This window comes from Durio zibethinus, chromosome 22 (genome assembly GCF_047325235.1).
Source record: "Durio zibethinus cultivar Kanyao isolate XHJ-2024 chromosome 22, ASM4732523v1, whole genome shotgun sequence".
Taxonomy (NCBI): Eukaryota; Viridiplantae; Streptophyta; class Magnoliopsida; order Malvales; family Malvaceae; genus Durio; species Durio zibethinus.
The window spans coordinates 6,243,966-6,268,439 of NC_143183.1; the positions used below are offsets into that span (position 1 = coordinate 6,243,966).

Genomic DNA, 24,474 nt, shown 5'->3' on the forward strand with positions numbered 1-24,474 from the left:
TTATTATCAAGTTAAGTTCGAGTTCAAGTAATTTGATTTATCAATTGAACTGAATTTGAACATTTTTATTCTTAACTCGAGTAGTTAGCGAGCTTAATTAAATTTTTATATTTTAATATATTTTTATTATTTTAATCAATATGATATATTAAATTTGAGTTTGAGTACAAATAATCGAGTTTTTATTAAATATAATAATCGAATTTATTTTTACATATTATTGAGTTTAATCGAGCGAACTAAAGTAATTTAATTTTTATTTCGAATTTAAAAAATAAAATTAGATCAAATTGAAACGAGTTTTTAATCTCAAATTTAAAATTAAACACGAACTTGAATTTAATATTATCTTAACTCGAATTCATTAATTATACTATTAATTCTGACATACTTTTTTATCTCAAAATATTATTTTTTTTTGTAAAAAATACCTAATCTTCATTTTTCGATATTAGACTTAATAACACTGGTGATAGTTGAATTGACGGGTAAGGATAGAAAATTGAGCCCAAACTTCAGTTGTATCGCTAGGAGAAGTGAGGCCAGTCCATTATGGCTTCTGGCATTCTCGCCTAGCTCGAGAGTCGAGAGTATCTTCTCAAAGCATGTTCTTTTTTTTTTCTTTTGATAAATCGCGATAGAAACTTTTTGTAAATTTGTTTTAATTAGTTTTAAGTCCCTCTAATGTGTGTATATATATATATAATATAATTAATAAATTTTATATAAAAATAAAATTATTTAACCAATAAAATTTATAGTATAATTAATAATATATATATGATATTATAATGCAATCACATAGAATCACTGTAATTCTCTATTAAGACAATTAATTACTCCTTTAAATTTTTACAACAGCATGAAATTTCTTAACATCAATTACTTATATATTTTAACTAGGATCACTTGTATATAAAATTAAATTGCTATAGATTTTTATATAAAATACATATTGTATTTTATATTATAAAAAATAATACATTATTTGAATTGCTAAAAATCTCCAAAAAAAAAATACAACATGACTAAAAGAATAGGATAATAAAATATTGCACCAATATCTACATCAAAAAATATATGTACAAAGACAATAATCTTAAAATTATTTGAATATGTAAATTAATACAATGATAAAAAAAATGGTAAAAAAATTTTCCATACAAACTAAAATCTAAAAGTTTCATTAATTTCTAAATCAACGTTCCATTTATATTTGTGATTGATAATAAATTAATTATAGATGTGTGCAAATTTATGAATTTTAAATATAAAAAGCTAACAATAAATTAAAAAGAGAATTATTTATGAGAGACAATAATAATAGATTGCAAAGAATAATGCAATCACATGAGTTACGGTCCATTTAGATAAATAGTTAAATTGGCTCTACAAGATTGAAAACAATAATAAATATAAAATTAATTATTATAATAGTGAGATTAAAATTGAATATAAAATTAATAATAATATTGAGATAAATTGTAATGAGAAAAGAAAATAATCATTACAGATATTAAATTATAATTTGTATATAATAAAAAATTAAATTATTAATATTTATAACATTAATAAATACTTAAAAAATTATGAAATTATTTTTATAGTAAATCATAATTATGTTAATAAACAATTAAAAATTAATAATAATATATCAAAAAATAATTTTATTATATTGAATTAAAATTATATAAAAATTTTAAATAAAAAATAAAAAAAGAACAAAATTAAAGTGTAGGAATATGTTTGTATTTATAATAAAAGCTAAAGGATAAATAAGAAAAAATTAATGAATTGCTTAGTGAGCCACTGTACTAAAATGACCAGTGGCAAACAGTTGTTCAATGAAATTCAAAAGCATATTTTCTATTGTGTAGTGCAATTAGATATAATCTCGTATAGCAATTGAGCATGCGATTAAATCCAAAGATACCCTTATATTAATATGAAATTAAGCACGGTTATAAATAGTTTAAAATTAAATTAAAACCCTTTGAAAAATATGGAAATAAAATTAAATTATTTAATGCAATTTAAGTCAAAATAAAAAATGAAATCAATAAAAAATTGAATTTTGTGGAAAAAATGAATAATAAAAAAAAATTTTAAAACTATGTGAATTATTGAAAAGTAAAGATAGAAAAAAATTTATTAAATTATTAGAATTTTGAAAAAATTTTAATTAATTCGTTTAAAAATTCAAAAACGTCTTAAAATTTATCCAAACATTTTATTTCTGCTTTTTAATTAAAAAAACAAGTTAAAAAAAAAAAAGAAATTCTATGGTTCATTCTATTTCCCAAATTTCTAAAATATTGTCTTTAAAAAAAAAAAAAAAAAAGAGCGAAAAGGGTACAAGGGTTTAAGGAGTCCCTCTCCCCAATCAAAAACCCTCATCAGAGCTTCTGTTCCTTGGACAAAGGATCCTACCTGCCTCAAGTCATGCTTTCTCCTTCTTACTCCACCAAAAAGCTTCTTCCTTTCATCTTCAACAAGCTTAAAGGTTCTCTTTTTCCCTTTCTCTCTCTATCTGTTCAGTGTAATTTAAATGTTTGCATTTTCTCTGACTCTCTTTTTACTTATTTCTTCTCTCAAGTTACCCCAAATGAGCCCTTTACTCCATCATTTCAAGCTTTCTTCTCCACCCATATAGTTGGAGAAAAACCCATTCTCGTAAGTCATTGTCACTTCCTTTCCTCTTTAAATTCATGAGTTTTTTGAAAACCCCATAAGCTAATTACATTCCTTTTCGTTTGTTTTATTTTCATGTTTATTGGATTCTTTTAATGGGATTTTTTTTACTTGGTTGCTTTGCTCTGGTTTGGATTCGAAAGCTTGATCATTTTAAATTGCCTTGATTGTTTAGTAGTTTATGCAATTTTGGTTGATGGGTTGAATTTTGTTCATTCGTTTATGGTAGGTTAGGGATTTCATACATTCGGCATTGTATGATCCGAACCGTGGATACTTCTCCCAGAGGTCAGGGTCGGTTGGTGTGCTTGAAAGGAGCATAAAGTTTAACCAACTTGAAGGTATCTTTGGAAGTTTTGCGATTTTGTTGTCTGTAAGCTCTTGGAGATGAATTTGTTTGAAGTATGTTATCTGGATTATGGTAGATTTTGAATAAACAATGATGTGGATAGTTAAGTTACTAGACACCAACAAGTGTTAAAAAAAAAAAAAAGCTATGCATCAAAGAATATGATTTATTTTAAATAGCTTCTAAATTGACCACAGATACCAATAGTATCGGTTAAGAATAAGTGTAGTAGATGTGGTCCATAAAAGGTTTATTTGTTAATACCAGATGGTCGTGTATCGTAGACTATATTGCTAATGCTTGCTCCAAACTCTTGGCATGTTTTAGGAAGAAGAGCATATATGAAACACTTGGATAAGATCTATAAGCAGAGTGGCATTTCATGGTTCACCCCTGTGGAGCTTTTTAAGGTAAACCCACTAGCAGACTTCACAACTGTAACATTACTGGTGCTGGAGCAAGTTCTATTTATTTCTTCATTTTTTTAGAAAAGAAGTTTAATGTTCATAGTATTGTGGCATGGATTGTGGTGTGACATTGCTCTTGCTACTCTTCCTGTTAATGCAGCAGAATATGATATTTATGGGTTTTGTATGTCTTTTTTTACTTTGTTTTCTTATGTTGTTTCAGATTATTGAGATTAAAATACTTCAGGGGCTATGATATCTTTTTTATTGTGGCTTTTATGACTACAAAGTTCTTGAACTGATGCAATTAAGTATGGGTTAGATGTTTTGGTAAAAGATTTAGGAAACTGATGTTTTTTCTATTCCCTGGCATCGAGAAGACCTGTCCTTTGGCTATGCAATTAATCTGTATTGTCCCTCTTTCCATTATGTGACATTGTTTCTTAATTAAATTCTGGTTTTCAGTTTTTCTTTTCTTTTTTTTTTCCTTTTTGACTATAATTATGTTATAGGGAGAGTAACATAGTTTTTTTGCTTCAGGCTTGTCATGATGGTGACCATTTGGGTTGCACTTGTGAGGAACATTTACACGTGCCTTCATATTTGAATGGCAGTTTGACTTGCTAATTAAACATTGAGCATGAGTTTTTTTTGCAGCTAAGACATTGAATTCTTTCATGTATTCTTGAGTTTAAGGTGGCCATAGGAGTATGAGCCAGGAAATGAACATTGATTTATGTTTTATTTGCTTTTCTCTGCACCCTGCAATGATGGTTATTGCTGATGACTCCCTCTATCTCTATGCATATATACATATATACATGAATGCAAGTATGTCTGTGTGTGGGTGGGGTTGTTGGACACTTGAGTGTGTATAACCATTGTCTTTTGTTAATCTCTTATTCTTCTCCATGGCCATTAAACTAGTAAATTAAGCTTCATATATAGCTAAACTGCTAACTCCTTTCTCTTTAGTGAGCTCTGTTGGTGTAATTTTCTCTTATTTCTTATTTGTTGATGTTGTGAGCTTTATATTTCTTGTAGCCATGGTATGCCCAGGGAATTGCTGAAGCCATAATGCGTACAGCTAACCTTTCAGTTCCACTAAAAGTGAGTTCCCTATGTCTCATTATATTAAAAAGCAAATAAGCTGTCAGTTTTTATTCTCCTAGCTTTTATTATTATTTTTTATCTATTTGGTCTATCTAAATCTGTCTCTCTATCCCCCTCTCTCTATCTCTTTTACAGAAAAACCATTCTACAATTTTTAGGGGAAAGCATAATTCTCGATCATGGTTTATGGATTTGATAAGTTTCTCACTCCAGTTAAAAACTTACAAAAAAAAAAAAAGAATGGTTCTTAGGCATTATAGTATAATATGTTACACTGTTTAATTATGTGCTGCTAGGATAGATAGAGATATTGATTGTGTTGGAAAGTAAAACTTCTAAATTCTGCTGTAAATGTTGGAATGTATGCTTTGGAACTCTTGGTTTGCTTCTTCTGTTTTCTTTTTCAATCCTTGTCAGTTAATGATTGGATACAAAACAGTGAGTTTCCCTCCTTAATAGTTTACTTTGGAAATAGGGATTGAGAAAGATAGCCAGAAAATGCCAAACTTGTGGAAACCAATTCAAGTTTCAGACCCCAATATGCATATGTAATGATGTGTTCTTCCTTTTGTGTATGTTGTAGATTATAAACCACCTGTGTTTTTTTATCACAATTATCGTCTTTAGAGTCTCAGAAGGTATACTTTCACTTAGTTCAGCTATGATTGGTTAAGAGACCCTTAGGTTCAATGGGCAAGCTAGGATTACAGTATCAGGTGAACACATGTAGTTCTGCTCTTGAAGATGAGGTCTATAAGAGCAAAAATCTATATTTGGAAAGAAAAAGTTGAGTTTTTGTCACTTTGTATCTGTTGTGGTATTGATAAATTGGTTATCTTGTAGTTGATGGATTAAGTTTGTGTTTGAAATGATATTGGATTGTTAATTATATTTGATCTATTTTACTCCGAGGATAAGCATTTCAAGTCTGATATCCTCCTTTTTAGATTTCATGACAACCCGCCTTGTCTCAGAATGAACTCTACAAAATGTTTGTCTATTTACATAAATATGCATCTTTATGCGAAGTTGTAATTCTGTAATGGTGATAGTTTGATCCACTCTCTAAATTTTTGGGATCATTGTTTTTTTATGGATGTAAACCTAATTTTTGAATTGATTAAACTTGAAAATTGATTCTACATCTTGTCATGTGTGCTCAGATATATGAAATTGGTGGTGGATCTGGAACATGTGCAAAGGGCATAATGGATTACATAATGTTGAATGCGCCTCCAAGAGTTTACAACAGTATGACATACATGTATGCATGTTAACTATTCCTTTATTTTTAGCATGAAATAATGTGCTATCATTATATCTCTCTGCCCTATTTTATGTGTTACTTATGAAGATATTTATTTTGTAAGCACACCATAAATGCATGAAGACATCTCACTTTTCAAAAATTCCCTCCAAAGCATTTGACTTTTTTTTTTTTTTTTTTTTAAATTTGAGAGAAAGGAGAATGTTCCTGTTCAATAAATAAATAAAATTCCTAATTTTAGATCAAATAAAGGTATCTAGAGTAGGAAAGAAACTGATTTTTTTATCTTCCATTTGTATGGATTGTGGTATGCTTTTTCATAAGCTTTAATACTAAACTTTTGCTGCTAAAAATACCATTGATCCAATATTTAAAATTTCACTATTAAGTTTTGAACAATTGTTAAAAATATCTAAGAGAATTTTACTTGTTATATAGGCATATCATATTGACTTAGACTGCTGCTAATTGGTATCTGTCAACAGTCCATGTTTGGGCTTGTTTAGTCTAATACTTCTCAGTCTCTGATTGCTTATTATTGGTGCATTTTTGTATCTAGAGCTAGCCACAATTAACTTCTCCATCTGTTTCCATTTGTTTACCTTTTTGTTCAGATGTATTTTGTACTAATTGAATAATTACTTTGTCCCTTGTTTACTTTGCACTTTCAGATCTTCTGCACCCATGAATTTCATATTTTTTGTTTTCTTATCATTTTTACACTGTACAATCATGTTCATGAAAGTTCTCTATTTACTGCAGCTCAGTGGAAATTAGTCCTGCATTGGCTGAGATACAAAAACAAACTGTTGGAGAAGTTCTTAGTCACAAATCAAAGTTTAAAGTAGAATGCCGGGATGCTACCGACATAAGTGGATGGGGTAGGCCACCTTTGGTATTGCATTTGTTTGAGTCTTATTTTTGTAATTGTTAATTGAACTATATATGCATGATATTCCAAGGATGACATTCAATGTGATTGTTTATGCTAGTCTTCCTAGGCTCTGAATTAATCTTATTTTCTAAAGTTTCATTTAGTTTTTCTAGATTCTGAACTTGTAGTATCAACGATCATATTGAATCTTCATGTATTTGCATTTAAAAATTACAATTTTCTCGGTAAAACAGAAAGTTAGAAAATGCCTAAGAACTGAACTCTTGGAGAAGAGATAACCACATTCAGGCAGCTACTTTACTTCTATCATCGCCTCTGATGTAACTTATGTAGAAAGAAGCAAACTTCAATTATATTGTTAGCTGCTATAGGACCTGTTCAAATAAAGCAAGCTTAGAATATGGCAAACCCAATTACTTCTTTCTTTGAAACAGAAATTCAGCATTACTGGCCCTAAATTCTGACACCAGATTGCTTCTTATTCATCCAACAACTTAAGATTGGATTGATACGTGCTAATATGAACAGGGCAGTTCAGCACCCTAAATGATTGTGGCTCATACTCAACACATTTTGAGTGTTATTTTTCTCTGGTTGTAATTGTAGCCATGGTAATATTCCTGTACTTCTTCAGTCATTGATGAAGCAAAAATGAAAAAATGAGATGATGCTTCATATAAGTGATAGAGAACTAGAGATACCCACATAGGAACCTGGTTTCTCTCTTTTCTGCATCACCATTTGCTTCATACTTTAGCCATCCTCTATGGCTGGCATTCAACACTGAAGTGTGCCATTATGTTCATCCTGCATTTTGTTCTCTCTCTTTCTCTCTCCATTCAACTGTAATATATTCTGTATTCTGTTGTTTGTATGATTTATTAGCCATAAAATGAGACTGAATTTATGGCATCTACATTGGATGTTTCTCATCCTTGCTCTCTTAAATGATTCACAAGTGGTATGCATATCTTCTTAGCTGTGGCTAGTCTTATCTTAGCAATTATGAAGTAAGAAATTGAAACTAGTTTTCGTTTTTAACAGGGGATGTGGAGCAACAACCATGTTGGGTGATAATGCTTGAGGTATGCTTTACCTCAACTTATCCTACGTCATCTGTGTAACCAGTTTTTGCTACTTGAGCAATGGCTAGATAATTTAAAAGCGTTCAGTTGCATATGTATTGTATTGCATTGAAGCAAATAGATGAATAAGTCAAGTGTTAAGAGTTCAAATAAATAATGGAGACCAAGACATCTTTAACTTTAATTGTCTCGAGAGGTGATCAATATAAATATATGAATGTAGGTTTTGGCTAGAGTGCCAGAGGTGGGAATTGCTTTATGTAACCTGCAGTTGGTATGATGATGGTCTTTCAGAGATGATGGTAAGACCAGCTGAATAATAAATTGATATTAACAAATCCTTGTTGTGCCATGTGAACAGAACCTAGATCTTAACCCTTTTAGCTATATTCATGAATAAAGAAAAACTTTTTACCTGCAAATTCTAATATTTTCTGGCCAAGCTTCTATTAAGTTCTAGCGGATAATTTTTTGTTCTACATATGAAATCAAATTTACATCAATGCTTTTTTACAGGTGCTTGATAATCTTCCGCATGATCTTATCTGTTCTGAAAATCAAGTTTCCCCATGGATGGAAGTATGGGTTGAGAAACAGCTTGATGGGTATTCGGCACTCTGCAGATAATTTACAGCTTTTGTGTATTATGTGTTACATCATGACTTTTGAGAGAGAGAGAGAGAGAGAGAGAGAGAGAGAGAGAGAGAGAGAGCAAACTAAACTGATGTGAGATAGAACCCTACCTTTCCCTTCACATATTGGCTCCATGATAAAAGCCTAATACAGTCAAACCTACCATGTGGGTAAGAAATTCTGGGCAACAAACAACAAATAGCAAAAGGCAACAGAAAACTTTAACTCTACTACCTTGTTTAGCATCCAACTCACTACCATGTTAAGCATCCAACTTAGAACAACTGGCAATAGGTGGACATGGCCTACTCTATTATAAAGCCGCACATACTTCTGACTGAATCAACGTGGGATAAAACTGTGTAAGAATGATATTATGTTCGGAAATAAGTCATCAAGTTTCCATTGAAACTTATTGATTAATTTTCTGTCCTGAAAATAGTATGATGAGGAATCCATTGAATTTTGGTGAGGCATCATGCTGAAATAGTCATTCAGTTTTAATTGTTAATCTACAACTTTTACTCATCCACAGAAATGATCATCTTGAAGGTGATGGTGAAATATCTTCCAGTCTCTAGCAAATGACTGTAATAGTTATAACTTGAGTTGTGTGTAGTGTGTTCTTGGCATGCTTGAAATTTTTAACAATTTATTGACTTCAGGCATACTCTACTAGTTTATTCAGGCATCTATATGTATCTGTTTAGATTCAAAGTAGAAAAAGTTTCTTATGTACTTTACTCAAAGAACCACCTTTAGGCCTATTTATATTTAGTTCTATAGTTTAGGGTCATATCTTTTAGTAAAACTAGTCATTCCATTTTCTAATAAACCCCTAATGTATAATTATGTTGGATGGTTAGTTAGAATTTTTACTTGAGCTTTTACATAAAGTAATTGTGCTACCTGGCACATTGCAAAAAATTAACATCTTTTCAGTACATTGTTAAATGTGGGATGAATTGAATGATTCTCTGCTGACCTCATTCTCCTCCTTTTTCAGGGAAGGACTATCTGAACTATATAAACCTTTACAAGACTCTTTAATTAAATGTTGTATTGAAATTCTGGAACTAGATAAAAATAATACCAGGCAAAGCAGTGCTGTTTCAAAAGCATGGTCTACGTTGTTTCCAAAACCTCGAAGATGTTGGCTTCCAACTGGTTGCATGGTAAGAAAATTGTTAAAATAGTTTCTTTTGTTCAAAGTTCAAACTACTCTTTTTTGCAATATTATTCTTTTTGATATATGCAGAAACTGCTAGAGGTTCTACATGCAGCATTACCAAAAATGTCTTTGATTGCTTCAGACTTCAGTTACCTACCTGATGTGAAGGTACCTGGTGAAAGAGCTCCGCTAGTTTCAACCAAGGTAGTTTCTTTATCATTTATTTTGTTGACTGTGCTTTTCTTGTGATCTTTGTTTTTTGTTCTGTAGTACCAAATGCTCATATAGATGGACATTGCAGCCTAGCTATAAGTTAATGTGAATTTGTTGCAAATAGTTTTGCCTCTTCATGTGTCCATTTTGCACATAAATGCTCATCAAAATTTCTTTGTGCTTATAAACATATCCTTCAACTAGGATTCTTGTCTCATCCTAAAACTAATCATCATCTTTTTGTTTATAGTAAATAAAACGGGGGTGTTAATGATCTACATCAAGCTAATCTCTTTCATACAGTCATGAGTTCCATCACTGAGATTTGTGCTTAGGTATTTGAAACAGAGTAATATCCTGGTTGGTAATTAAAGGTTTTGTAGTTCTGTGTATTTTGCTTGATGAAATCTGATATGATGGAAATCCCACCATCCCACAGAGGCATGTCTGATTTACTAATTAATATTGCTGGTAGTCTCCTGCATACTCTAATGTCTGAAAGACACTTCGAAGAGTAGGGTGTATAGGTTTTTAAACAGGCAGAAATGGTGTTCATGGTGCTGGAGTATATTTTGCACTCAGATAGAGATTTTTTTTTTTTGATTCTGTAGTATCCAAAACATACTTTCAGGATTGACTTCCATACACGTGTCTAAAGGTGCCCAAGGACAGGAAACTCTTCATCAATGAAGATGAACTAGATCCTGCATACCCTAATGTCTTAAAGCCACTTTGAAGAGTAACATCTGTGGGTCTTTAAACAGGCAGAAGCAGTGGTTGTGGTGCTAGAGTATATTTTGCTCTCAGATAGAGATATTATTTGAATCCATAGTATCCAAAACGTAATTTTAAGATTGATTTCCTTAAACTTGTGTCTAAAGCTGTTGAAGGACAGGAGACTCTTCATCAATGAAGAGAAACTTGTGTCTAGCTATTGCTGACTAAATTGTTAATTTTCATACAGAATGAACAAAAATTGACATTTGTCTGGTGTGAAGGTCCTCATTTTTATGATTACAACATATTCTGATTTCAACAATGCCCATGTCTCTTCAATACTGCATTGGTAATTGATTTGAAACAAGGAAAATTGCAAAAGGAAGAAGTTGACCTAAATTTGTCAAATTTGAATTTTCCTCTTAACGTTGCTTATTCTGCTGCTGATTGTAGCTAAGCTGTGACATTTTGTAAAATTACAAGTTGGTCAAGGAGTATGTAAAGCACCAACGCTTACTGTGGGTGACTGTCCAACAGAAAACAGTATATCCAATTGGCAAATAGCCATAATCCATCTAATGCTTATTTTTTTGGTCTACACATGCCTCAGATCCATTGTACAATTAGTCCTATATATATTGAATAGAGAGAGAATGATAGGAAGCCTAGTTTTTTATGGTCTTCGACGTCTACCTTCTTATTAGTTTTCAGGTAACAACAGACAAAAGCATGACAATGAAGATAGTTATTTGGCAATATTTACGCAATTTAGTCTAACCTTGTTCAGCATTTGTTCTGCAGAAAGATGGCCACAGCTCAGATTACAGCAATTATCTGGATGCAAAGGTGCTTTATTTTTTTTTTCTTTTTTTCTTTCTTTCACGAACATCATGTTTAAATGAGATTATGTAAATGACATCATACATGCTGTTTGTAAATAGTTGTTGCTTTCTCTAACTGATAAAGCTCTTCAACTATGAAAAATAGTACTAGGCAGGACTAAATTCGTTGAATACCTGGTGATGCAACTATTAGTGCTGTGATAGATCCTGTTAATGAACTGGGTTGACAATTTGAAGGCTTGTAGAACAGAGGGTTGCATCACTGTATTAATGGACCACTGAAATTATTTAACTAAAGCTCTGATTGATAGATGTTTTTTCTTCTTTACATTCTTTACAAAAATGAATAGAAAGGAAAAGCAAAAAATAAAAATGAACGGAAAATCAAAGACGAATAGCAAATAGCAAAAAAATCTACCAAACAGAACCCAAATATATCTCCTAGTGATGCTCAATCCTGATTTTTTGTGGAAAAATTCTTGGTAAAGAGCTCTTCAACTTTAACGAAGGTCAGCAACCTTTCCCATTTTCCAAGTGACATTCTAGAAACTGAGATATGAAGGCTAGCTTACATCTTTCCTGGTCTATGGATTTCAAGCAACTTGATGGAAATAAAAGGATAACGCAAGCTGATAGTATCTTGCAGTATAGTTTTCTTCTCTTTAATTATCAGGTTTCAAACTTACCCAGTTCACAAGATTTTTTTTTTCTTGATGCTTTCTTCCATAGGGTGATGCTGATATCTTCTTTCCTACTGACTTTTGGCTTTTGGAATGCATTGATCATTACTGTTCTGGATGGCTGAAACTGCAAAAAGATAAATCATCCACACAGGGGAGGAAGAGGCGAACTATCACAGTAAGTTGATTTCTGTTTCTAATAAAAAGAGTAATTTAGGAGAAAACTCTATTAAGTAGTGAATGACTGGCTGGGTTATTGTTAAATTTCAAAAGCCCAGACGGGTAAACTTCCAGAACAGTATCAGGCATCTGGTGATCAACCAAACCGAACCAATTATAAACGTAGCAGGTATAATCGGTTAGACTTGGTAGTCCTATAACTTTCGGTGTATCTGGCACTATAGGGGGGCAAAAACTGCATACTCACAATTTTCCAAATTGCACCAGAAAATTTATTGATAGCAATGTGTTAGTCTTACTGCGTAGAACATGTAGTGTAATTATTCTGCAGATAATAATTATTAGCACAGGTAGAGCAATGTTTTAAGTCTACCATTCCTATTCTAGAAGAGGATTTTAGTCCTTGCATTTAAAATTTCCAGGGAAATCTCTTAACATATTGACAGCATTTTAAGATCTACTACTTGTAAAAGTTGTTACTTTTAAACAAATTCAATGTAATGCCTTTCATTTCCTCTTTGCCATCTTTGCAGCTTGATACATCTTCATTCATGGAAGAGTTTGGCTTGCCCTCCAAGACAAGAACGAAAGATGGATACAACCCTCTTCTGGATGACTTCAAGAACACTAAATTTTATCTCAGTGTTCCCACACATAATATTAAGTAAATGGTCTACAAGAGAAACGCTAAAATACCGGCCATTTCGCTTTCTGGAAGTAACAGACCTCAAGGCATGCAAAGTAGCGAGTTTGGTGGAATCTGAGTAGCAAGTATTGAGCACCATGCAAAATGTAAGGAGTTTTAAGGGCTTGAAGAAACTAGCAGAAATTTCAAGTTTCAAAATTTACCCGCATCTAAATCACTGAAGCCTCCTTTTCTTTTTTCTAATTTATTTAGGCTATAGAAATGAAGAAACAATAATAAATTCACCTTCAGAAAAAAATAGTTATAAATTGCCTTTTATGTAGACTTACAATTTTGAATTAATGAAGAGCTACAGCTATCATTCTATCATCCCAATTCTTTTTGCTTTCATATTGTGATGTCTAAACACTTTTGGAATGATTAAAACGAACTCAAAAAACAGAAAACTTTGATCAACAGTCAACCTTACATATCTAAACAGGCAGGTTTTGAAGCCACCCATCAGTGTCAATGAATGACATGCTGGTTAAGTGCTTCACAGTTTCAACATTCAGCTTCTTCTCCCAGCTTACCCTCCTTGAAGTGTCAGATCCAGGTCCATGGTTTCCATACTCAGCAAAAGTTAAGCGGTCCCTAGTCAAATTTAAACCATAAACTAATTAAATCAATCCATTATATGTAACTTTTCTGATTGACTATAATGCAAAACACATGAACTTACTCATGACCAACAAAATTCCAAGCCTGCCAACCACTAGGATGAATAATGTCTGAAAATTGGCAGTTATAGAATAATACCCTGGAAAAACCTCTCCATGGCCTGCCCAAGAAAGTTGTGCCACTGCCAAACACATTGCAATTCTTGAAAACAAATCCATTTGCATCAACTGGGTTGGTTCTTCCTTGTGCTGTGATAAAACCTGCAAGCCCTGGCTCTAACTCTTCTCCAAGAAAATGTATGGCACAACCCTACAAAAAGTAACAACAAAACATTAAGAATAATTTCATCTCCCTATATGTATCATCATTGTGTTGATCACTTATGAATATTAGTTACCTCATAGATCGATTGGCCATTACCAAAGATAAAATCAACAGCACCTTCAATGGTGCAATGCTTGAAGTAATGGCGGCCTTGATCATCCCACAAACTATCTTGCACGCTTGAGAATCCACATTTATAGAAGAAAGACTTGTCGCCACCAATCATGGCAGCAACCGCCGGTGCCCTTGGATTTTTACTATTTGGACTATTGTATGAATTCTATTCATAGACATACAATGAAAAACATTAGAAAAGAATAATTTTAGACAGTATATTGATATAAAAACTTTCAAAATTGATTTCTCACCACAAAACTCATGCCTTTGACAACAATGTTATCAGCTAAGGATGAGAAAGTAGGGGATTGTACAAGTGATTGGTGATCATCCCAAACAACAAAAGTTTTGCCCTTTCCAGCTCCTTTAAGAATTATAAATGGCTTATCATATGGGATCTTCACCTTCTCCCTATATATATAGAACATACATGCAAAAATATGCATATAGCAAAAGGTTGAATCAATCCTTGAAAATGCACTCTTCATAAATAAACAGTTACCTGTATATACCAGCTGTCATATAGATACAAAACCATTTTTCATTATTGGATGGAATGTAGTTAATTGCTGATTGAATGGTGGAAAAGTTGCCATGCCCTGACTGATCAACTAACAATGTTTTGCATCCTCCTCCTGCTGCTGATACTTGTTGAAAACTCAGTAAGAGTGCAATGAAAAGACAATAGAAGCAGTGAATTAGGAATGGCATCATCAGGATTAATGTAACCAAACCTGAAAAACTGAAGAAGTTAAATGGAGGAGAGGAAATGGAAAGAATGGGGAAATGTTGGCATTGTACATTGTAATTTGTAACTAGAAAGTTTTTTAAGGAAAAAAACTGTCAAATGGGTTTTGGAGGGAAACTTGAAAGTCAATGGTCTGTTTATGGAAAAAAAAATATATGTCTATTGTAATAATTAACATCAATCAGAAATCTGTATATGATTTTGTTTCCTTTTCCTTTCTCTCTTAAATATTCTTTTTTTTTTTTGTTATTTTGGGCACAATTAAAATAGAAATAATGCTCAATGTAAGTTTTGTTTTAATTAATTTATGCAATAATTTTAAGAGATAGGTATTCAGTAAATTTAAAATTTTAATTTTTAGAATCTCTTCCCTTATTTCAAATTACGATTTATTTATAAAAAAATAATGTAGAGAAAAATATTTAATTAAGGAAAATTTATAAATCATGGAACTTGATTAGGGCAATTAAATAAGAGATTTTGATTTATGTTTAACCAATCATGGATAAACTTGTGTAAGTATATATGGAAAACATTGAAAATAACTCATGTCATTGTCATTCATTATTCATATAATATTTCAGAGTGTAAGTTTGAACTTCCTTGACCAAAAAGCTTCTTGGTTGGTCGCATTCAAAGACAACAGATCTTGGTTTAGCCTTTAATTTGCAGTTATAGAAAAAAATTAGTTGCTCCATGACTAAGGCATCAACAAAATTGTGGTCAAGAGACGTTGCATTTGTCACCTTTGCTTATTAGAACCATAGAAAAATGAGAAAAGAAGTGAATATGATATATGATTTTAATTATTATTATTATTCAGCTTTCAAAAATTAGATTGATTTAGGAAATGGGGAAATGGGTTGTTTCACCTACTATCATTCATTCATTTTCTATCCTAGATTTTTCAACCCAACCTTATCTATCTACCCATTTCTCTCCCACCATTTTTTTATCCTAGTGGCCCCAGGGTTAGTTCACCACAATCCACATCTTAATTATATTGAAATGCATATAATTAACACTTTTTCTTTACAATGGAAGACAACTTTGTATATATTATCTCACCTCCTACTATATATATATATATATATATATATATATATATTAAAAGTATAAATGATACACAAATATTCAAATTATTTAAGATTTAATTTAGATAAAATTTAAATTTGATTGAATTTAAACTTGAATAACTCGATTTATTTAATAAGTTAAATTCGAATATTCTAATATTCAACTCGAATAACTTATGAGTTTAATTGAATTTTTATAATTTAATATAATTTAATTATTTTAATTAAAAATTATTGTTTTATCTTTATATGTATCAATTCAAGCTCAAATTCAAATACAAAAAATCAAACTTAAAATTGAAAATAAAAATCAAACCTTTTTTTATTCAAGAGCTTAATCGAATAAATTTGAATAACTGAAATTTTATTTCTAATTGAATTTGAACTTAAAGATTAAAATTTGATTAAGTTTAATTTGAGTTTTGAATATCTAATTTCAAATAGAACTCAAGCTTTTCATTATATCAATTCGGTTTAACTTGACACAATGACACATTAAGCACAATAAAATTCAAAGGAAATTATGTTTCTGCTTCATTTGATCACTCATTTGAGAACAAAACTACATAGCACATAATAAAAATCCTTGCGTATAAGAGACACTACACTCGCGAAAACCACAACATAAAAGGCATTATCATCGAAGAACAGAAGGCTGATCTCCAGTTCAACATAACAGAAAATCAAACACAGTCGCAATCTGATGCCAATGAGGAAAAGCAATAACACAATGACACAATGACAAACCAGAAAAGTGTGTTTGCAGAATAATAAAAGGAAATGTTTCAGAGGCAAATATTGGGAGAGAAAAAAACCAAGTACCAAACAAGCGTATATAGCATAACATCTAATAGAAAAAGACTTGGGACAATAAAATTATGAGCCACTCAAAACGACAATATCAAAATGCATTACACTTAAACCAGAATGTTTTCAATGGTCTATTACTCAATATTTGATAGGAGCAATAACTTCCAGCTGGGCACCAAGCTTCTCCTCAGCAACCTTCTCAGCTTTAACCCTAAGCTTAGTGAGTTGCTTCCTTCTTTCATATGCCACTTGAGCTCTCTCCTTCCTCTTCCTCTCAAGCTCCTGAGGGCAAGAACAAGGTTGCAGAAAGTATAAAAAAAAATGTTATAAACTCCACGCTTTTGATAGTTGTATATATAGTACAAAAAGATGAAAAAGTGATCAAAATCCCACAAAACATAAGATTTTCATCCAGCAAATAACGTTCAATGAAAGAATGACAGATATATGGTGGGTAAACCTTACAAGTATAAGGAAAAAATCTTAGGAAAATTTGAACAATGCCATTCTGTCACATAGACAAGTCAGAACCAGACATTAATACCTAAGCTTGAGCAACTTAGGATGAGAGTATAAAACATAAAAATGATGTTTCTCTGGCTTTCATTTAATTTTTTTACTATAAAAACCTTTTTGGAGTTTTACTAAGCACTAAAAATAATTTATTCTACATTGACACTGTAGTAAAGGATACGACTTAAGTTAACCAACAGATTAAAGTGTTCGGCAGATAGCTTTTAGCTTGCAATAACTACATAAACCACATCATAAGACATAACAGTCAAAGTACTGATAAATTTTAACAAAAACAAGCCAACACTGACGTTAAGGCCTTTACACGAGTAGAAAGTACAGAGGAACAAAGATCAGAACCATAAACACAAACAATTCCGAAGTAAAGAGTTAAGCAGAAAGCATTGAAACATGAACTATATTTAAATATTTGAGCAGCATAAACAATCTTCACCTTAATAGTGTCATAGTGGTTCCATCCAACCTCAGATGAGAGCTTGCCTAACAAGCAATACTTGTGTCCTTTCTGAAGCCTCAAAACCCTAATTCAAAACCAAAAGAAGATAAAAATATTGACCATAAGTATTAGTTGAAGCAAGTAAATAAAATTCTAAATTTTGCAAAAGAAATCGACTTCCGCAAAACTCACTTGAGAGCATCAGGAATAACCATCCTCTTTATCTTATCATAGGGAGCTGGAATCCCCTCATAAGCCTTCAAACGAGCAAGAGCTGCTGCTCCGCGCTTAGTCTTGTGAGGAATCATCCTGCAACCAAAACAAATATCAATAACCATAAGGAAAATCTAAATACAACATAATTTAAAATGAAGCAGAGTTTATACTTCTTAAATACTAAAGCCAAATACACTTCCTTTGCACCATAAAGTTCATAGACCTTCTAAGCTGCAATTGTTCTCTAAATTCAGCAATAATAACCTCAAGCACACTCATAATATTCTTTTCATTTCTTTCCTATATTTTCCCAATAACCAACAATGAGGAAACAGAAAAAATTCATCCAAAAAGATTACAGTAAACTCTACCCACTTGCTTCCATTCTTAACAGAAGTTCAAATAAATAAACGAAAGATTCACAATAAACTCTTCCCAAATTACCAAGCATCAAAAACCCAAAATGAAAACCCCAAAAATTCTGATCCTTTCCTTCACAGCACCAAAAAATAACTTAACAACCCAATTAAACAAAAAAAGAGAACATACCCACGAATGGTACGCCAGAGGATCTTAGCAGGAGCACGAAAGTGGATGGGACCATGAGAAGGCTTAGTGTTCATACGCTTCCTCAAAAACCTCATGTACTTCATTTTCTGCCTTACCAATCCACCCGACATGCATATCTCCTCACATCTCACCACCACTACTTTTTGCCCATTCAACAACTCCTTAGCCAATATGGAAGCCAACCTTCCCAGCATGTGATGCCTCGCATCCACCACCACCCTTTTGGCGCAGATCCCTGACCCTGAAACCATCTCTTCTTTTTCTCTACTTTCTTGTAGCTTAGGCGAGCTGCTGCTGCTGCTAAAATGACGAGGAATGCTAGGGTTTTGTGGGATTAGGCTTTTATAGTTGGTTTCTTTTTGGGCTTTTGTGGGGTTTTAGTTTTGGTGATTATGGGCTCTTTGGATCCGGACAGATAACATATATAGGCCGTGGCCTTTTCTAATGAATTGCGACAAATTTGTAGCCCGAGCTCTATCCCAACAATTTTTATTCTTGTTTTGTTTTCGGACAATCTGATTGCATTTGAGAACTGATAGTGATAAGGCAACAATTGTATTTTAATTTTAATAACAATTCAGATTTGACTTAACTGTTATTTTTTTAACAATGATTGTATTTTAATTCTAAAGCAATTTTTTTTTAAACTATAATTATGATTTGAATTTGAAATCTCCAATTTTGAAATTGACTTCAGTAGCACTGAACTAATAAATTTGACGTAATTATTATTATTCTTTTCAAAGAGATCAAGAGATTGGAAGTTCAAACCCCTCCCTCAATTTACCTCTCATATGAAAAAAAATAAATAATATATTTTGACTTTGGTAATCATATATTATTATGAAAATATTTTTAAAAAAAAAACATATAACCAAATTTATTGTTTCCAATTTGTTAGGCTTTCCAACACCAAAAGATACCGAAGTTGGTAAAATTCGAATATTTAATTTGTAAGGTTAATAATATTTTTTGATGAATGATTTGTATATCTAATATAAATTTTTTTTTGAAACTTGCAATTTATATTGACTCTAAAATGGATAAATTTTTTTCTCATTCTAAACTATTTTTACTAAAAAAAAAAAATTGTATATGAACGATTAAGATCGAACAATTACAACACCTAGGATTGATTGTTATCTTAATTAAATATATTATATTTTGAGTTATATCCGAAGGTGTATATATAAGTAATGAGATTATAAATATACCAGCAAATACATTGATAGCGACATACTTACCATGGTTTTTACAACATAACAAAACCTACATGTATGGAAGTGGTAAAAATGTCACTATCAATGCTGTAAAGCTATGTTGTAGAAAGAAGTTTGTCACTTAAAGATGTGTTTGTCTGTCGAGTCAAGCTGACCTTCCATTGCCTGGTTTCTCATTTCTCAAGCTACTAATCATTCGAATAAGAGAGAGATTGAAATTTATTGAACAGAAATCCCACGTGCTGAACCCTTGTAGCTATAATTAGGACAAATTCAAAGCATGATCTCATCGTTCTGGTGGTCTGTTGATAAATGATTAAATTTCAATCCTACGAACTTTAGGCAAAAAAAAAAAAAAAGTCTAAATATGATGAGAACTGAAAGCATGGCCAAACTAAAAAAGAAAGAAAAAAAAAAGGGTCGAATGGAAGGTGAATTGAACCTTTCTAAAACAAACATAAGATCCAAAATCGAGAGAGAGAGGGGGGTGGGGGTGGGGGACCCAAAATGGGATGGCAATATCTGATCAATGTAGCCTAATACTACAAAATCTTGAATTCTGGCAAGTCAACCCATTACCATCCAACAAAGGTACGGGGCTTCTCGTTGACCTTGCCACCTCTTGATCATATCTATACAATGCAATCGCCAATCATTTCAATTTCAAACAGGTATGTTTGCAGAATCTGTCTCCATTTTTTCTCTCTTCTTTCCACATCCATAACGCATTTTCCTCGGCTTCAAAAATTAGTATGAAAGAACAGTTCGTGAGAGATATATATATATATATATATATATATATAATCACATGAGTTGGGTTCATCAAAATCAAAAGGATAACCAATAATGTTTCAAATGATTAATCAATAATATCCCAACTTTTTTTTCAAGTCTAAAATTACATATACATAATTTGTTAAATTTCATGTCTAATAATGAAAAATTACTTCTGTGGTAAAGAACAAGAATGTGAAATGAAATTATAATAATTAATTAAAGAAAAATTTTTTTCATGTTATGGATTAAAATCTTGAATCAAGTTGAAGGGGAAGAGTACATTTTTTAAATCTTCCGATGAAAGAATTTAGTTCAGATAATAACGTTTTAAAACCATATTAATTACCAAAAAATAATGAAAGAAAGAAGTAAAAATATGCAATCTTCAAATAATAAAAACACTTATTAGAGAAGTTAATTTTACTATTACAAGGCAAAATATGAAAATATAAGTACGCAGAAAGTTTGCTCAGAAAGAGTGCAATCTGGGTTCACTGACAACTATTGTAAGTTTCTATGACAAATCAACTAAATTGAAAAAGGTTAATGAAAAGAGCCAAATAAGGGTATCTTTGACTGGACAGTGGACAGAACAGCTCCCTCATTTTTCCTCAACCTATAGCCAGATTTGCACATTACATGCTGCAGTTTGAATGAATGAAGCTGAATATTTGTTGAACCGAGCTCGCAATATCTTCTGCGCTGAACCTAGATTCACTCGCAACCTGCATAGGCATAGGAGTAAAAGCATTAATTTGTAGTGATAAAAAGAAAGATCATCGAAAAAATTAGGAGAAGAAAAATGTTATAGACCTTGACATTAAATGAATATAGAACTGTTTGTTCAATGGTGGTGATGTTGGTATGAAGGATATTGAGCTGCAAATCTTCTAGAGCTGCTATGGTCTTAACCAGTTGGCCTGGTCTTCTCCTACAAAGGATCTTAATCATTGCATCAAATCCTAAAAGCTTGACTTCTACATCTGCCAAGCAAGATTTATTTTCAGCTGTTTCTTCACGGAGTCCGGTGTCGTAGTCCACTAGCTTGATTTGATCATTCGGGAGAGACGTAGGAGGAAAGAACGGTTGTTGTTGTTGCTGTTGTTGAATCGCCATAGAGGAGGTGTCTCCCATCTGCCGTGAAGCTTCTCCATACAATCTTCTCCTCTTCTGAGATTCCAGGCATTGAAGAAGTTGCTCTAATTCTCTCACAAACTCTATGGCTCCACCAATGATTGAGGCTTGATCTCCCTGCAAAAAACCCAACACCATACCATTTAACCTTGCTTGTAGCAAAACAAAGAAGAAGAAGATTGAGGATTGATCAGTTTTGAGAATACCCTTTGAACGTATGAGCCTGGCATGAGGGATCTCAAGACGCGAAGATGTTCATTCATTTGCTTCCTTCGATTTCTTTCAACAGCTATATGAGTCATCCGCTGGCTCTCAACTTCTTCACTTGTTTTGATTGTTCTTGGTCTCTTCCTCTTGTTCTTAGCTTCAGGTATTGGGTTTTTGTTTTGAGCATCTTCTCCAAGAAAACAAAGTTGCACTGAAGCATTATCTGAAACCCTAGCTTCTTCATCTTCTCCAATATTATTCCCCTTTTCTTCTACCATTAATCCTGCAGCAGCTCTACCCTCCACATTTTCAATCCCAGATGGAGGAAGCATTAACGATTGATCCTCTAACTTGTCATTTAAAACAGGAAACCTGAGGAAGTAACCAGCAGGGTCAATTCCAGTTTCTTCTTCAGGGATCCTTGTTTGGTTTAATGCTAATTTGGGGCCAAAATCTGCAAACTGCATAACATCAGCGAAACTCAGTTTATCAAAAGAAGTTGGAGTAGCGCAAAAACCGGAAGAAGATATCTGCTGCTGTTGTTGATGAGGATTATTGAGCATATAATCAATCATTCCATTGTTATCACCAGAAGTTTCCCCAATCCGTGGCTGCTTCATTAGCTGATCTTGATGATGAGGGTCATGATTGTGATGGTCTAAAGAATAATCTAGTCCCGTAAAATTTGCCTGGAAGAAATCAAGTTTGTAGCAGAATAACATGGTAGTGAATTCAAAGATTTTTTTTTTCTAAAACAAAAAAGATATGGAAATAGTGAAGTGCAAGAAGGAGATACGATTATGATTTGAGTACCGAGTAGTTTTCTTCTTTCTCCATTACTATATATATAGGGCTGACAGCTTTAAGCAATAACCCTAAGTCAGGTCGACCCGTATGTAAAGACAAGCTAGCCCCGAGTAAAAGTTGACGCTGAATCACAGTGACAAAACCTTGTGCAGTTACACCCGGTAAATACAACGTTAATTTGCAGAAGTATATGAGAAACAAACTACCATTAAAACATGACAACAAAAACTTACATCGTACGAACAACGAGCTAGCTTTTGACCTAATGGTCAGGAGGTGAAGTTTACTATGTCGATGGAAATAATTAAGCTGATGATGGGATCAGAGAGAATAAGACAAGAGTGGGGTATTCGACTTTGAAGGGGCAGAAGCGCATGGGAAAAGAGATTATTTGTATGAAATGAAAGGTTTGTGGGGGTGAGTCTTGTCTTATGTGATGGGCCAGGGAGCACGGTTTGCCCTGTAAGAGCTGGCTTTGACTTGGGAATGGATGGCAAAGAGAAAGAAAGAGAGGGATGAGGAAGGAGCCTGTTGACCTGTGGGATTAATAATGTAGTTTCATCTCTCTTTCACCTCTTGTTATTTATGGGTTTCACAGGCCACCCAACGCTCTTTCCCTTGCTTTTTACCGCCTCTTATCATGACCCTAATTAACTCTCTCCGCCCTTCACATTTCATCTTTCGAACTTTCAACTTTGAAAATTATATAAAACAAATATTATTATGATTTTGTGGTAATAATAATAAGTTCTAAATTAATTAGAACCAACTCCATTATTTTAACCCTAAACCCTAATTAATTAAGACATGTCTCGAACTATTTAATTATTTAATATTATATATAGTGAATATCAAGATGGTGTACATGGTATTGTTTTCTCATATAAAAATGAATTATTTTTATTTATATAATTTATTTATAAAGTTGGATTTCTTTTAATTACTTTATCATAATTTATTAATTTCATGACATTTCCAGATCATGTACCTTAGTTTCTTTAGAAATTAAAAAAGAAGAAATAAATTTGAGGGAGATCAATTCAAACTTTTTTTAAACATAAGAATAAGATTATACCTAGAATCAGATCATTATATGTTTGTGATGTGGCAATTTCAACGAAACCAATTTGTTCAAACAGAGAAACAATAATTATTCCCCTACATAAATATTTAATACCAAAATATCTCTTATTCTCTAATTACAAGTTTTAAGGCACCATCAACGTCACTGCAAATTTATTTAATGATATATAGTTGTAAAATTCTACACTTGTCTATAAGGAATGAGATAAGCATATATATGCTCATTTTCAGTAATTAAAAAATGTTAATCTTTGCTAGGTTGGAAAACTTAATGAGAAATTAATTATTTTTCCCTTATCCATAGACCAGACATACATTATAATCTGAAAGATTGAGAGATGACCATTAAGTCAAAGCTGGAAAATTAAACTTAAAAATAAAAGCAAGGGATTCACATGATACAAATGATACGCCTTTTTTAACTCATAAATTGGCCACACACCAGGAGCTTAAGTCTTAGGACAAACCTTTTTTTTTTTAATATATATATAATTTTATTTCCACTTTTCTTACTTTCTTTTTTTTTTTTTGGCTTTTAGTTGAAAGAGGATTCAAACCAATTATGCTTAACATGTCTAGAAACTAGCATTCTGATGGTATACGAAACGAGGAAAACAAAAATAATGGGAATTACGTGAATTTTGACAGATTGCAAAACCTTTTTTTATTATTATTAAAATGACCAATAAATAAACTTATAAACTTTACCACCTTTATAGGATATTTTTTATACTTTAATTATATAATCTCTAACATTCAATTTACATCAAAATAAACTATTATTCCAAAAACTCAAAATTAAAAAAAAAAATTTACGTCAGTGTCGAAAAAAAATTTTCAACTAACATTGATAGTAACAAAAGTAA

The 24,474-nt window shown here is 32.0% G+C and overlaps 4 protein-coding genes across 5 annotated transcripts; 1 reads left to right on the forward strand and 3 right to left on the reverse strand.

Moving 5' to 3' along the window:
* Positions 1-2,308: 2,308 nt before the first annotated feature.
* LOC111307875 (NADH dehydrogenase ubiquinone complex I, assembly factor-like protein (DUF185)) lies at positions 2,309-13,258 on the forward strand. The gene is made up of 14 exons (XM_022906176.2): positions 2,309-2,503; positions 2,597-2,673; positions 2,921-3,032; positions 3,368-3,450; positions 4,492-4,557; positions 5,724-5,824; positions 6,590-6,708; positions 7,767-7,807; positions 8,324-8,412; positions 9,447-9,615; positions 9,699-9,815; positions 11,343-11,387; positions 12,113-12,241; positions 12,777-13,258. The coding sequence occupies exons 1-14, from the start codon at positions 2,443-2,445 to the stop codon at positions 12,909-12,911; spliced, it is 1,344 nt and encodes a 447-aa protein (XP_022761911.1). The 5' UTR covers positions 2,309-2,442; the 3' UTR covers positions 12,912-13,258.
* A 91-nt stretch (positions 13,259-13,349) lies between these two features.
* On the reverse strand, positions 13,350-15,843 carry LOC111307878 (putative pectinesterase 29). Its single transcript, XM_022906177.2, has 5 exons — positions 14,493-15,843; positions 14,242-14,401; positions 13,947-14,153; positions 13,611-13,858; positions 13,350-13,522 (listed from the first exon to the last, which is right to left on the reverse strand). The coding sequence occupies exons 1-5, from the start codon at positions 14,702-14,704 to the stop codon at positions 13,363-13,365; spliced, it is 987 nt and encodes a 328-aa protein (XP_022761912.2). The 5' UTR covers positions 14,705-15,843; the 3' UTR covers positions 13,350-13,362.
* Positions 15,844-16,558: 715 nt separating this feature from the next.
* On the reverse strand, positions 16,559-18,697 carry LOC111307879 (large ribosomal subunit protein uL13w-like). Its single transcript, XM_022906178.2, has 4 exons — positions 18,360-18,697; positions 17,787-17,903; positions 17,592-17,679; positions 16,559-16,906 (listed from the first exon to the last, which is right to left on the reverse strand). Exons 1-4 carry the CDS (start codon positions 18,629-18,631, stop codon positions 16,763-16,765), a joined length of 621 nt encoding a protein of 206 aa, XP_022761913.1. The 5' UTR covers positions 18,632-18,697; the 3' UTR covers positions 16,559-16,762.
* A 2,014-nt stretch (positions 18,698-20,711) lies between these two features.
* On the reverse strand, positions 20,712-23,233 carry LOC111307298 (transcription factor FAMA-like). 2 transcript variants are annotated; one of them, XM_022905314.2, is made up of 4 exons: positions 22,532-23,233; positions 21,718-22,407; positions 21,191-21,628; positions 20,712-21,102 (listed from the first exon to the last, which is right to left on the reverse strand). In XM_022905314.2, the coding sequence occupies exons 1-4, from the start codon at positions 22,553-22,555 to the stop codon at positions 21,013-21,015; spliced, it is 1,242 nt and encodes a 413-aa protein (XP_022761049.1). In that variant the 5' UTR covers positions 22,556-23,233; the 3' UTR covers positions 20,712-21,012. The 2 variants fall into 2 exon arrangements, with proteins under 2 accessions (XP_022761049.1, XP_022761048.1); XM_022905313.2 differs by having other exon boundaries at positions 21,718-23,233.
* Positions 23,234-24,474: the final 1,241 nt, after the last annotated feature.

Coding starts and splice junctions, on each gene's coding strand:
- LOC111307875 (XM_022906176.2), top strand. CDS start 2,443: ATGCTTTCTCCTTCTTACTCCACCAAAAAGCTTCTTCCTTTCATCTTC. Junction 7,808..8,323: donor GTTGGGTGATAATGCTTGAG/GTATGCTTTACC, acceptor GCTTTTTTACAG/GTGCTTGATAATCTTCCGCA. Junction 9,816..11,342: donor CTCCGCTAGTTTCAACCAAG/GTAGTTTCTTTA, acceptor TTTGTTCTGCAG/AAAGATGGCCACAGCTCAGA.
- LOC111307878 (XM_022906177.2), bottom strand. CDS start 14,704: ATGATGCCATTCCTAATTCACTGCTTCTATTGTCTTTTCATTGCACTC. Junction 14,154..14,241: donor TCAAAGGCATGAGTTTTGTG/GTGAGAAATCAA, acceptor GTCTATGAATAG/AATTCATACAATAGTCCAAA. Junction 13,523..13,610: donor TGGAATTTTGTTGGTCATGA/GTAAGTTCATGT, acceptor AAATTTGACTAG/GGACCGCTTAACTTTTGCTG.
- LOC111307879 (XM_022906178.2), bottom strand. CDS start 18,631: ATGGTTTCAGGGTCAGGGATCTGCGCCAAAAGGGTGGTGGTGGATGCG. Junction 17,680..17,786: donor GTTATTCCTGATGCTCTCAA/GTGAGTTTTGCG, acceptor GTTTTGAATTAG/GGTTTTGAGGCTTCAGAAAG. Junction 16,907..17,591: donor ACCACTATGACACTATTAAG/GTGAAGATTGTT, acceptor TCTTGCCCTCAG/GAGCTTGAGAGGAAGAGGAA.
- LOC111307298 (XM_022905313.2), bottom strand. CDS start 22,440: ATGTTATTCTGCTACAAACTTGATTTCTTCCAGGCAAATTTTACGGGA. Junction 21,629..21,717: donor CAGGCTCATACGTTCAAAGG/GTATTCTCAAAA, acceptor GGTTTTTTGCAG/GGAGATCAAGCCTCAATCAT. Junction 21,103..21,190: donor TATATTCATTTAATGTCAAG/GTCTATAACATT, acceptor ATGCCTATGCAG/GTTGCGAGTGAATCTAGGTT.